This window comes from Crocodylus porosus, unplaced genomic scaffold (genome assembly GCF_001723895.1).
Source record: "Crocodylus porosus isolate Cpor-Errol unplaced genomic scaffold, CroPor_comp1, whole genome shotgun sequence".
NCBI classification, from domain to species: domain Eukaryota; kingdom Metazoa; phylum Chordata; order Crocodylia; family Crocodylidae; genus Crocodylus; species Crocodylus porosus.
The window spans coordinates 1,630,352-1,642,489 of NW_017728923.1; the positions used below are offsets into that span (position 1 = coordinate 1,630,352).

At 45.5% G+C, this 12,138-nt stretch overlaps 1 protein-coding gene across 2 annotated transcripts in view; it reads right to left on the bottom strand.

Moving 5' to 3' along the window:
* The window catches only part of TELO2 (telomere maintenance 2), a 31,776-nt gene extending 19,644 nt beyond the window's left edge, over positions 1 to 12,132 (bottom strand). Inside the window, exons 1-10 of one of the 2 annotated variants that reach the window (XM_019539925.1) lie at positions 12,098 to 12,132; positions 11,568 to 11,845; positions 10,548 to 10,616; positions 9,703 to 9,850; positions 9,235 to 9,337; positions 8,158 to 8,226; positions 6,793 to 6,934; positions 3,927 to 4,063; positions 3,058 to 3,146; positions 1,578 to 1,688 (exon numbers count right to left, since the gene is read on the bottom strand). In XM_019539925.1, the coding sequence (XP_019395470.1) occupies positions 1,578 to 1,688; positions 3,058 to 3,146; positions 3,927 to 4,063; positions 6,793 to 6,934; positions 8,158 to 8,226; positions 9,235 to 9,337; positions 9,703 to 9,850; positions 10,548 to 10,616; positions 11,568 to 11,772 (1,073 nt within the window). In that variant the 5' untranslated portion in view covers positions 11,773 to 11,845; positions 12,098 to 12,132. Of the gene's footprint in view, positions 1 to 1,577; positions 1,689 to 3,057; positions 3,147 to 3,926; positions 4,064 to 6,792; positions 6,935 to 8,157; positions 8,227 to 9,234; positions 9,338 to 9,702; positions 9,851 to 10,547; positions 10,617 to 10,674; positions 10,852 to 11,567; positions 11,846 to 12,097 lie in introns of those variants that run through there. The other variant, XM_019539926.1, reaches the window with a different exon arrangement.
* Positions 12,133 to 12,138: the final 6 nt, after the last annotated feature.

The window sequence follows — 12,138 nt, forward strand, 5'->3', positions numbered from 1 at the left end:
GATGAACACCTTGCTGCGGTCGTTTGACCCCAGTACTCTTTCCTGCCATGGCAGGGGGGTCGGACTTGATGATCTGCTCAGGTCCCTTCTGACCCAACCAACTATGAATCCATTCAGGATCAGGCTTTTTTAATGTCTGTACTTAGCTGTTAAGTGCAGGAAGGAGTCAGGTGATTCTGCATCACCAACTATTTAGCAAGTTACTTCCTCAAGCCACATCTCAGGGTGCCCCACTTCTAAAGTGGGGATGGGTAATATTTGCCTGCTTCACAGGTATGCACTTAATTTGTTAATATCCATATCCATTCCAGCAGCCGTGTATGACAGATCAGCATATCAGGTTCAAAAGAATACTGTTTTTTGATAGGGAAAAAACCCCCCACTGGAAACACCCTTTACCTAGAAGGCTTTGACAAAACTGGTTGAAACAGGCTCCTGCAAAATCTGTAAGTACAGGTTTCCCTTGCCAACCACAGGGATTAGGTTCCTGAAAGTTCCCATGGTTGGCAGAACCAGCAGGGCTGGAGGAAAAGGGGCTGTGGCATGGATTTTCCAACTGTAACACCCCCTTGCCTGAAGTGTGGATACTCAAAACCATGGTTGGAAAGGGAAACCTGTAAACTGGAATTTCTCTGGTGGCATAGACAGCTGGTGCTTACCAAGTAAAGCTAATGAATATGAAACACTACAAAACTGTGCCACACGATCGCCTTAAGGAGCCCATGATTCACTCTGTGAAAGGGACTGATTCCATACCAGTAGGAATATACCACTATTTTTTCTTCCGTATTTTCTTAGCAATGGGAAATTCGGAGGCAACTTTTTGGCAAAACCTGAACATAGCCTACAAAACTAGATTAGGAAGAATATACACTCCAATTCGCAAGGGAACATCAGAATTATTTTATCCAGGTCCTAGACCTGCTCATTTTCTTACTTATGTTGTGTAATGACCTGGCTAAAAGAGAACATGCACACTGCAGCAAGACAGCATCTTCCAAAGAGAGATCTCATGTGCATTACAAAAGAAATATGTTAGTCTCACAGTACCCTTGCGATGTAGACGAGTACCAAGATCAGCAATCAACTAGCTATGAATCCAAGCTAGCCTGAACAGGCAACTGCACCATCTTAGATTAACTTCCACATAATTGTGCACTAATTTAGGAGGCTCAGCTAGCCAAGAGCACCAGTATAGTATTCACCAAACTTGAAAGAACACAGCACATCCAACAATATCATGCAAGGCTACTTAAACAACAAGCACATCAGGCCTGAAGCATGACATGGAATTATGACTATGTGCAGAGAAACAGACCGCTAAACGAGCCAAATGAAATGAATGCAATAAGCCAAACAAGACTATTACTCAAACTCACGTGATAATGAACCCTTAAAATACTTTAAATAAAGTCCTACTCTGCTGAATACAACAGGGCTTGCTCCTTGTTCAGGTTACTAGGCACAGACTCTTGCAAAACAGATGGCCTTCAACAGCCTTCTCCCTCTCCTGGACCAATCATTTATTCCCTACTTTGAACCCAGTCTTTCCCCAGCAGTTCACTTCCAGCACATACCTGTCCAGTTCTGAGTCTGACCCCTCCTCTGACACTGCATAGGCTGCTGCAACTGGCTTCCTATCAGGTTTCGATTCAGCTTCTGTCACAGCAGATGGACTGTCCTTCCTGCTGTGGGCAATGAGAAAGGTCAGAGGTACAAGGTGAGTAACAAAGGTCTCAGTACCCCCTGACCATAAAACAGGGCACTGAATTTTCCAAAGTAAAGTCCCCCCCCACCAAACACACCTCCTGCTCCCACTACCTAGGAGAGACAAGAGACTCATTTCAGCCTCGGTTCACTTAGGAAGATGCTGGTAAGAAAGGTCCATGGAAGAAGAGCAGTCTGAAAGCTATACATGCACTTTCACCAGATCCCACCTAAACGGTCTTTAGTTCCTAAAAAAGTTCAAGATTAGAGCAGGAGACTGAATCTAAAATAAATGCATCTTAAAAACGCAGACACACGGTCATCTCAGGGCATGCAAAGAACCTCTAGCACCCTGACTCTCTGAAATACATACGCCTTGCTCCAACAACAGTTTGCAGTGCGATATTGGGCAGTAATTTTACCTCAGTTGCTACCTATAAAATGGAAAAAAATAATACTTCCTTACTTAGAGTGCTGGAGGCTTCACTTTCTAATGTCTTCAGGCAGATGCCATGGAAGGTCAAAGTACTTTACTTACACTTTTTAGGCAGAAATTCACACTTGATTTCAACTGAAAATGGATGGGTTGGGAACAGTGTTACCAGGCCACATGGAGGTAACAAAAGATCCTGCAGATATGCTTAGTAGATCTGTATGAATGGTGCTCAAGCTCTCCAGCCCCATGGGCTAGATGACTGGTGCAGTGCCATTCCTCAGGCTGGATCCCAATCACAGGGTCAGTCCAAAGATGTGATCCAGCATGTCAGCACAACCCCAAGTGCTGGATCCTGCCAGACTGACTGCGTGCGAGCATGATCTGCCATGCAGAGTCATGTCATCCAGACTGCGGAGTTCCCCAAGAGTTCAGAAATTTGGCGGCAAGGAAGCAGTGGCAACATTAACTGCTGTGGCTCTAGGAACAATTAATGTTGCTACTGCTCCTTCTGCCAGATTTCCAGATCTGTGGGATGGAGGTTGAGCACCACTGATCTGTATGATTTAAACTAGGGGGACCCAGAATTATTAGAACCCAATTAGGGTAAGAAGCCCTAGTACATGCTTTCTAACTGAACTATAAACTAGAGATATGATGGCTACAGAGAGAGAACCAGCTGCAACACACAGCATTGCAAAATATTAAGCAAATTACACCCCAGACCTTTCTAACAACAAAGATGGGCTTCCTGCCTTCAGGGTGAGGATCACCTGCTTGAAGTTTACCATCCATCAAGATGATAAAAAAAATGCGTAAGATTTATGCTTCATTTTGATCACCTTTAATAATAATACCTGCTCCTTGCACTCATGTGTTTAAGGTTATGAGACACAAGAATCGAAGGAAGACCTTACCCTTCATCTGGAGGACTGATGACAGAGGGTGGTGACGGCATCTGTGTCAGGAGGGACTTCAGCTCTCTGGTCTCATCATCTTCTTCATACTAGATGTTCAGAATAAGATGCACACTGAGGAGGCTATTATATGGAATAGCCACAATATATTGGTAGTATATCAGGTGAAGACAATACGAGTTGTGGCTGCTCAGTACCTCCCAGAAATAGGCTGCTACTTTTACATAGCAGAAGGATCAAACAATAAATGCCTGTGCAGATTTACAATTTAAGCTATAGGCAATCTAGTGGATTCAACTGTTAATAGTACTGCCTCATTGGACTTTGTCTGTGTGATACACGATCTTCAAGTCTTTCAATACAAGTGAGTAATAATGCAACACTGCAGCTGAGATTTTCCAGAGAAAGTAAAATATTTATCTACACAGCTGGCACTAAAATCAATGGGGACTGGAGTTAAATCCTCAAGTCAGCCATCAAAACATCAATTTGCAACTAGGCACACACATACTTACCCCCTTATTGCATGCTCACCTGGTTTATGACTCTAATCAACTCCCACTGAACTAAATGGGAAAGTTTCTCCTTGACTTCAGTGGAAGCTCAATTGGGTGCCACATGTCTCTGCAAGGTGGTAATCCAGGAGCAGTTTTATTTTACACACTGGCTACCCTGACCCCTGTTGTCAGACCACAGAGTTCTGGATTCTGCCCATATACCCCCCACCATTTTGTTAACTGATATCCTCTCTTTTTGGACAAGATGCTGATGTACCTCCCCCAGGCTAGAAAGCAGAGGACAGCACCCACAGCAAACACCTTGATTGTGCATCTCCTGGGCAGCAGGGACAGATTTTGTTTTAATCTCACCTGGAATTTCAAGATGGGCCCATCAGTATTTATCCTGGAACTGATGCTCTCTGCCACAATCATTCCCAGACACCGAATGCGTGGCAAATTGCTATCCAGGTGGCATTTCATCCCTTCCATCACGCATGTGAACAGCTCTAGAAGGACAAAGCATAACACTATGGACAAAGCATCCTTGCATGCCAGCTCCTAATGAGCAGGCACATCTTTAGCATCACCTAAACAGCAGGCAGACAAGGGCAAAGGATGCAAGCAGACAGCAAGGGCTTACTATAGCAGCGTACCCTCTCTTCATGGAAAAGTTACTTTCCCTCCTACCCCAACCCTCATACAGGAAAAGACCATGCAGAGTTAAGCAGTGAAGCCCATGAATAATACAGATCCATTCCAGGACTTGGAACATATTTTTCTGTAGTAAACAATTTACCAAGATATAATGAAGAACACAGGGCAAATTAATTACTGGCAAATGTAATTCCTTGGCTTTATCACTTGTATACTACCCTATTTTTGGCAGTGCTTAAAACCAACTAACTCTCATTAAAACTCCCTGAAAGTGCATAGATACTTTTTACTGTCGTTGCACCCATGAGCCCCAAACATGGGTCAGGATCCCACTCTGGCAGACACTGCACAAGCCCAGAACAACAGCTCACAATCTTAGGGTAAGACAAGAGACAACACATAGATACATACAAAAGTGGGGGGATGCAAGAATAGCCCTCTGTGGCTGCACTTGAGACCTGTCTCTGGTGTCCTTGAGAACAGGAACTGGTACCTACTACAGGGACATGCAAGGAGCAAACTGTGGCTTTGTCCTGGGCCCTGGCCCCACAATGTCACTGCCCTATGATCCCAGCCCTGGCCCCTGACCCACCTACCCATCCTGCATCTAGACACTGCTCATCCACCCACGGCCCCATCCCATCCACCCAGCTGAATGTGCCCTGCCTACAGGGAACCTGAACCAGTCTCCATGGAAACCTCATTCACCTGCTACATCAAGCATCCTGGTGATGGGTGTGGGAAAGATGGACTGGGGTTCCCAGGCAGTGGGGTGGGACTGGCGGTACATGCCATGACTCTACTGTCCCCCACACAGGCTAGGCAGGGCCAAGGGACCTGCTGCAAACCAGATAAAATCCCTTGATGGGCTGGATCTGGCCCACAGGCTGTATTTTCCCCACACCTGCTCCAAAGCTTTATCTTGAAATTATTCTGCATCACAAGTTCTCAGATACTGGAGTTAGGATATCACCTTTTGATTTTCCACAATGCTGGGTTGAGCCACACAGGCTCATTTTAAAAAAACGACCTTGTAAGTAAATGTATACATTCAGTTTATTTTTAAAGAGGCTTAAAAGCTTGTGATATGAAAACAAGGCACCCTGTAGATGAGATATTTCATATAAGCATAGAATCCATTATTTTCCCTCTTAGAACTAAATCCCAGTCAGGTAAATCACTCGGAGTGGCAGTATCCCAATCCCCCCTGGCAAATGATAGTTTTAGGGAATGCAGCAATTTACACCCATGAAAGCTAGAAGTTGTAACAACCTCCTACATTGATATGCGGGACCAATTTGTAAAGCTCAGTGGGTAGGTGTCACATCAATACAAGGAGCTCCCACATAGGAGGAACGTTTGTTCCTAACAAGATCAGGCAAACTGCAATTCACCAAACTGGTATTTACAGGGACAAGAAAAGCTTAGGTCACATCCCAACTAGATGTATGTGGAAGATGAGACATAAAAATTTTTGCTTTGGTGGAACAGCTTGACTGTGACTGCATAGAGGTCACATGTTGATCTGTAGGGAGAGACAAATGAATCAGATGATCCCGGCAGACGGCCTTGCTTGCCCACTTGTGATGCTTTCACAGACATTAGCATCTCTCCTGTATTCCGATAAAGCCGAATTGCAAAAATTTGTAGCATTAGGAACAAACCCCTTGAAGAATAAAGGTAAAAAAAGGCCCTGATCTCTGAGATATGAAAGTGAAAGAGAAACAAGGATGGCCATGAGGCAGAAGACATTGGGCTTCAAATGTTATGCCGGGTGGTACAGCCTAAGGCACCTGTGCACCTCTGTAGTATGCGGCGCCACAAACCAATTGGCGTCACCGCACATTCAGGTGTTCCCCACACTGCAAGGTCACAGCGGGGGTGTTTTTTGACCCTGGCCCAAGAAGAAAACCTGTGCAAAAAAAGCGGGGTGGAGCACACGGGGGCAGCACGTGCTGCCCAAAACCAGAGCTTGGCTGGTGAGAGCCACACTCCGGCTGCTGCCAGGCACCAGGCAGCAAGATCACTGCAGCTGCAGCTCCCCTTGCTGACCCAGACTTGCCTATTCCACCCAGGGTAACCTGCTGCACACTAGAGGGTGTGTGAATCAGGCATTTCCTGGGGACAAGTAGCAGAGGCACAAGGTGTGCCACTGCTTCTTGTCCCTGGGAAAAACAGATATTCACACTTGTGTGGATGGATATTATGTCAATTTACCAATAAAAAGGCACTAGAGGCATACTGTAACTTGACTCATGTGACTAACCCCAGCGAGTTCAACCAGGTACTCAAGTGGTTAGGCAGGGGTGGGCAAGATGCGGCCCATCAGGCCATTCTATCCAGCCCTTGGGGCCCCTGAAAAATTAAGAAAATTCATATTTATCTGCCCCTGGCTGCCTGTCATGTGGCCATCAATGGCTTGTCAAAAACTCAGTAAGTGGCCCTCCGCCCACAATAATTGCCCGCCCCTGGGGTAGAAGGACATGCTTCTGCAATCATGCCCCATGACTGTGAGGACAACATTTATGGCCTGATGCTTCAGTGATGAAGGCTTAGAATAGCTCCTTTCCATAACTCTCACCTTGTCTGTGGCTGTCTATTTCAACATCCTTCAGGTGGGAAAGGCAGATCAGGATGGCCTTGCTAATGTACAACTGCTGCTCAACTGGTGAGTGTTTCACTGCACTGCTGCTGGCCCAAGTCTCCATGAGTTCTTGCAGAACCTAGGCCAAAAAATTCGTTTTTAGCTAGATGACCCAGATCAGCAGCACACATCATTCACTTTCTCTTGTGCACACATACTCATTCAGCCACATCACCAAAGGACAACTCTACCCTTCATTCAGCAGAATTGGAATCCAAGACAATCCCTTATGCTTCACAGTCAGATTAGATTTACTGGGATACCAAGTTGGGCAATAAAAGGATTGCAATGACGTATTAAGGATTTTACTAGCCTAAAAATATGCTGGAAGGGGAGCTAGAGCCAATTCTGTGGTAATATTAAGCATCAATAGCACTCCAGTATGACTGACTGAAAATTCACTATTAGTAACAGATATTCTTAGTTAAATATGAAAGTAATATAGTCAACTGCTAAAAGCCTCAAGTTATTGATGGGTATGTTAAATTCTAATTTCCAGTGTGCTTAGGCTTCTTCTAGGGAGAAGCTTCTCACCCTCTGAAGTGCTCCTCACTCTTCTTTGCAATCCTCTGCAAAGAAGAGTGCCATTGGTTTTAATGGATTTCTAAAATCAAAAGAAGAACATTTTTAAAGAAACTCACACTATGAATTGGAAGGGAGAGAGACAGAAATAAGGGCTTGAACAAATACTAAAGTAAATGTTAGCCTTTAATTTGGTGGTGGTTTCCTTCTGTCTGTTACTATGTCCTTGAAAGTGTAAGGATATTCTTAGAGGCAGAGATCAAGATCAAGTGTCAGGACTCCTGGGTTCCTTTCCAATTCAGTTACTGTACATCACCTCTCTGCTTCATTTTCCCTCCATCTGTAAAATGGAATCAATACGACTGATGCAATTAGCAGGAGAGTTGAGCTTAATGACCCCCAAAATGAGAATGTCACACACAAGGTATCATTAGAAGTCTTGAGGAAATCACAGGCCTGTCTAAAATGGGATAGCAACACCTCCCTCTCCTCCCAGCCATTTTTCCTCCTTTTTCTATCCTCCCTTTCTTCACTTCATCCTCTCCTTTTTTACCTTTTGAGAAGTGAGAGAGAAGAGTAGGAATTCTTGTGAAAGGACTGCTCTGACAGACTTTGAATGAGGCCATGCAGAGCTGCCCAGGACCGATAGGAGTGGTGCTACTGTTACCACATTCACACAGAATGCCATAGTTATCACTCCAAACAGCACTGTAGTATTAAATAGCAGAGCAGTGAGGTGATCAATAGCTGGAGTGGTGGAAATCTTACCACTGAACTTACTTTTATCAGTAGGAAACGTCGACTGTTGTCTAGGGCCAGATATCCAAGGACATTCTGCAACATCGCCGTCTACAACAAAAGTCACAGATATTGTTTTACTGAGCAGAGCTTCATTACCTAGCAAGGCCTTTGACACAATAAAATATACTTGACTCCTCATTCTAAGTGATTCAAGTGAACTGCAAGGTAAGGCAGAACATGGGCTTTATAGTCTGCATTCTACAACTCAGACACTGCCCTATTTTAATTTTGCCTCAGTCTTCTCCATCCTCCAAGAAGGATGGAAGCCACTCCAATTCACACTCAGGCATCCTCCAAGGTACTCCTCCTCATCTCAAGGGCACATGAGGACTGGATCACAGCTGCTCTTAATCACTAATCTAGGGGATGGGGTTCTCAGGCAGGGTACCACCACATCCTGGGGCATCTTCAGATCCTTTCAAGGATGCTGCAGGGTGTCACACAATGATAGCAGCATTAGCGTCAGCATTTTCAAACATGATCCACAAGACAAACCCAGAGATTTCAAACAGAAATCCATAGTTGTGAACCAAGTTCCTTGCAACAGAAAGACTCCTTTATTATCTTTCTGTAGTCAAAAAAAAAAAAAGAGTGAAGAGTTAAGAGCTGGCATATTCTGAGGGGTCTCAAGTCTACCCAGGGATGCCTTAAGTCTAAAAAGGTTGAGAACAACTGCCCTGTATTCTACACTGACCCACAGCCTCTAGCTCTCCATGCTGTTTAAGGCGCAAGCAAATATCCTCTTGGCCCCCAGAAGCAAAGGTGACATCTCTGCTGGTCACCAGAGGCATACCCACAAAGTAGAATATAAGCCCAGTGCTTGACAGGGACCTCTTGCTGCCCTTTACTGAGGGAAAAGTACAGTAATCTTCAATTAAGATCCCTATGTTTGTGGAGAGGTGAGAAGCCAGGGCAAAATTTAATAATAAAGAGGTAGCTTTTACTTATAGATAGAGACCTGAGCTCATGTGGATTTAAACATGTGAGAAACACTGGCCTTCCAAAAAGAATATAACAACTTACCCCCTCACTTCACTGACAGGACAGAACTCTTACCGGGCAACTGTACTGCAAGAGCAACAGCTTCTGCGTCACCACAAACTGAGCCTTCTTGTTTTTCACAACCAGGTTCCCCAGCAAGCGAGATAAGACATCCGCCCTAGCAAAACAGGTCAGTACAAAGGTATCCAGAATCCACTTCCCTACTTCAGTCAGTGCATTACAGTAGGATTATTTGCAACAAAATCCTAATTTAAGGATCTGTTGAGCAGCTTTCATGAAGTGCTGACTGTACATACAGAAGCAAATAATTGGCTGCAATGAACAGTAGAAAGCTGCTCAAAGTTAAATCTACATTGGCTATGGAGGACCTTCCAGCTAATCTTATCCCAACCTTTCTCAGTATGAGGCAGCCTGGGAAGGAGGTGGAGAGCACAGGTCAAGAATTTAAGGGAAAAAAAAATCTAGTGGTGCAAACAAAGCAGTACCTGCCTCTCCCCCACTTCCCAAATCTTGATTTCTTACCCTGGAACTGCCTGAACAAAGCCACAGACCACTGCTTCCATCCAGCGGTCAGGAACACACTCAACCAGTCGCCAGCACATCCTCTGCCAGATGCAGTCAGACTTAGTAAGATCAGTCAGGCAAGGCACCAATGTGCTCAGAATTTCCTCTGTAACAGGAGAAAACAAGAGACAGCTCACTGGTGGGAGAGACCTGGCAGAAGAGTTCACAAGGGTGATTCACACAGGAAAAGTGCTACGAGAAAGAAAACAAGAAAAAAAATGGCGCCCCCCCACTTATTCAGCATTGATGACATGTAGTTCTTTGCACAGGCAGTTGGCCCTGTTTCCAGGTTTCCTTGCTGACACCCTTCTTTATAGTAGCAAATTCTCTTAACTTCTCCAGCCCATTACATACTATTGCACGTAGAAAGCAGCCTTCACTTGCTTCAAAATACTAAGTGAAGCCAGAGAGAAATCTCATCACATCAACCTTGTTAGAGGGGACGTGATTTTTACTTTATTGGTGTTTGCCCTGTACTTTCAGAACCTGGCTGGAAGGCACAGGAGAAGTGCTATTATTCATATTTTGCAACAGGGCACCTCAAGACTAGTATTCTTGCTGAACCACACTCTAAGTAGTCATGACAAGAGATACATGTAGCAAACATGAGGCTAGGCAACCTCAGATGGTAAAGCATACTGTGTCAACTGAATATAGGCAGTATCTGAGGTCATGAATCGATCTACTCCAACTCTTGACCCTCCCTTTGACCATCCTATTTAAAAATCAGACTGCCTTAATGATGCAATTCAATAAAGATCAGATCCTTCAGCATCCCTCCAAAATCATTGTAAAGCACTCACTTTGTCTCCCATGCACGCATACCTTCCCCAGCACCTGAGACACAAAGGAGATGGAACAGTCTAAACCACCTGGGGTAGGAAACAAAACAAAACAAACCCAAGTTTAATGAAACAAAATGCTACTCACTCATTTCTCCCCAGAACAGTTTCAGACACAGACACAGGTGCACGCATTTGTCTCGATTTTGGAACCTAGAAATCAACAACTGCTTTCCACGATAGAAAGGTAAGAGCTTGGAAGACAAATCATACAAGGAGAGACTGAAGGAGCTAGCCATGTTCATCTTGTGGGAAGGTCACATAAGAGGGGACACGATAGCAGTCTTAAAATACCTGAAAGGTTGCTATAAAAAAAGAGGGAAAACACCTTTTCTCTCATGGCAGAGTCAGATGGAGATGAATGACTTGAAGTTGCAGCAAAGAAGATTTAGATTAGATACTAGGAAACTCTTGTTCACTGTCAGAGCAGTGAGACAGTGGAGCAGACTGCCTAGGGAAGATGCGACTCTCTCCATCAGTGGAGGTGTTTGAGAACAGGATACTGGCCACCGTGGTGAGGCAGGTTAGGGAATGCATGAGGGTCGACTTTGTTTTTTTTGCTGATAGGTTAGAAAATGGATTTGTACAGGATGGTTGGGATAGGCAGGGGCAGACAGATAGCCTCTGGAGGTCCCTTCCAGCCCTACTTTTTTCACAGCAGTTCTGCCCTGAGCAGCAAGGGACCGCCAGGTACCATTTCAGCAAAACAAACTTACAAACAAAACTACAGGCACTGAGAAACGTCAGCTCTAAGTACCAATAGATAACAAACCCCATAAACTCTTGAACTACTCTCACATTGTCTCCTTGCCTTGTAAGGAGCATTTGTGGGAGGCAACATACAGGGACAGTGCAAACTGTGAGCAGTGTTTAGATGCACACATTTGGAAAAAGATGCATGACAGACAAATAAAGGCTATAACCAGGACACTTCCTTGGGTACTTTTTGAGCACAGAGCACCCACTGCTCTGCAAACTCACCCCTCAGTGAGTCAGAGATCCTCTGCAGCACCTGGATGATCTCAGTACCCAGCAAGGGGAAATAGTTTTGCGGGAGGAATATTGGCAAGTTTTCCCCCCGCAGCTTGTTGCTCAAGTGATCAGGGAGACACACAACTTTGTTGAGCAGGGTCTCTTGTAACTCGGGCGAGGCAGCCTGCGCGTGCTGTTGGCAGACCTCCCACATCAGCGCCGACAGGCCTCCCTCCCGCACAAACTGCTCCAGGATGTCAACGGTCTTCACCAGACAGAAGCCGGGCCTGGAAGTAAAGAAGACCCCGTGTCCTTTGAATGAGCAACAACACACGAGAGGGTCGCACCCGTTTTGCTCCCAGCTCGCCCCCGGCTGCCAGGAGGCACCAGAGCATTGGGGCCAACCTATCTAGGGGCGCCACGAACTAGCCCTCTTTCTTCCCCAGCGCCACTCCCACCCCGAGTCCTGCTCTGCTTTCCGCTCCCTGCTCGGCTCTGCCCCCGCGTGTCCCGTTGCGCAGCGGCCGCGGGGGCGGCACCTGGCGGCGCGGGCGGCGTCGAGCAGCGCGGGCAGGGCCAG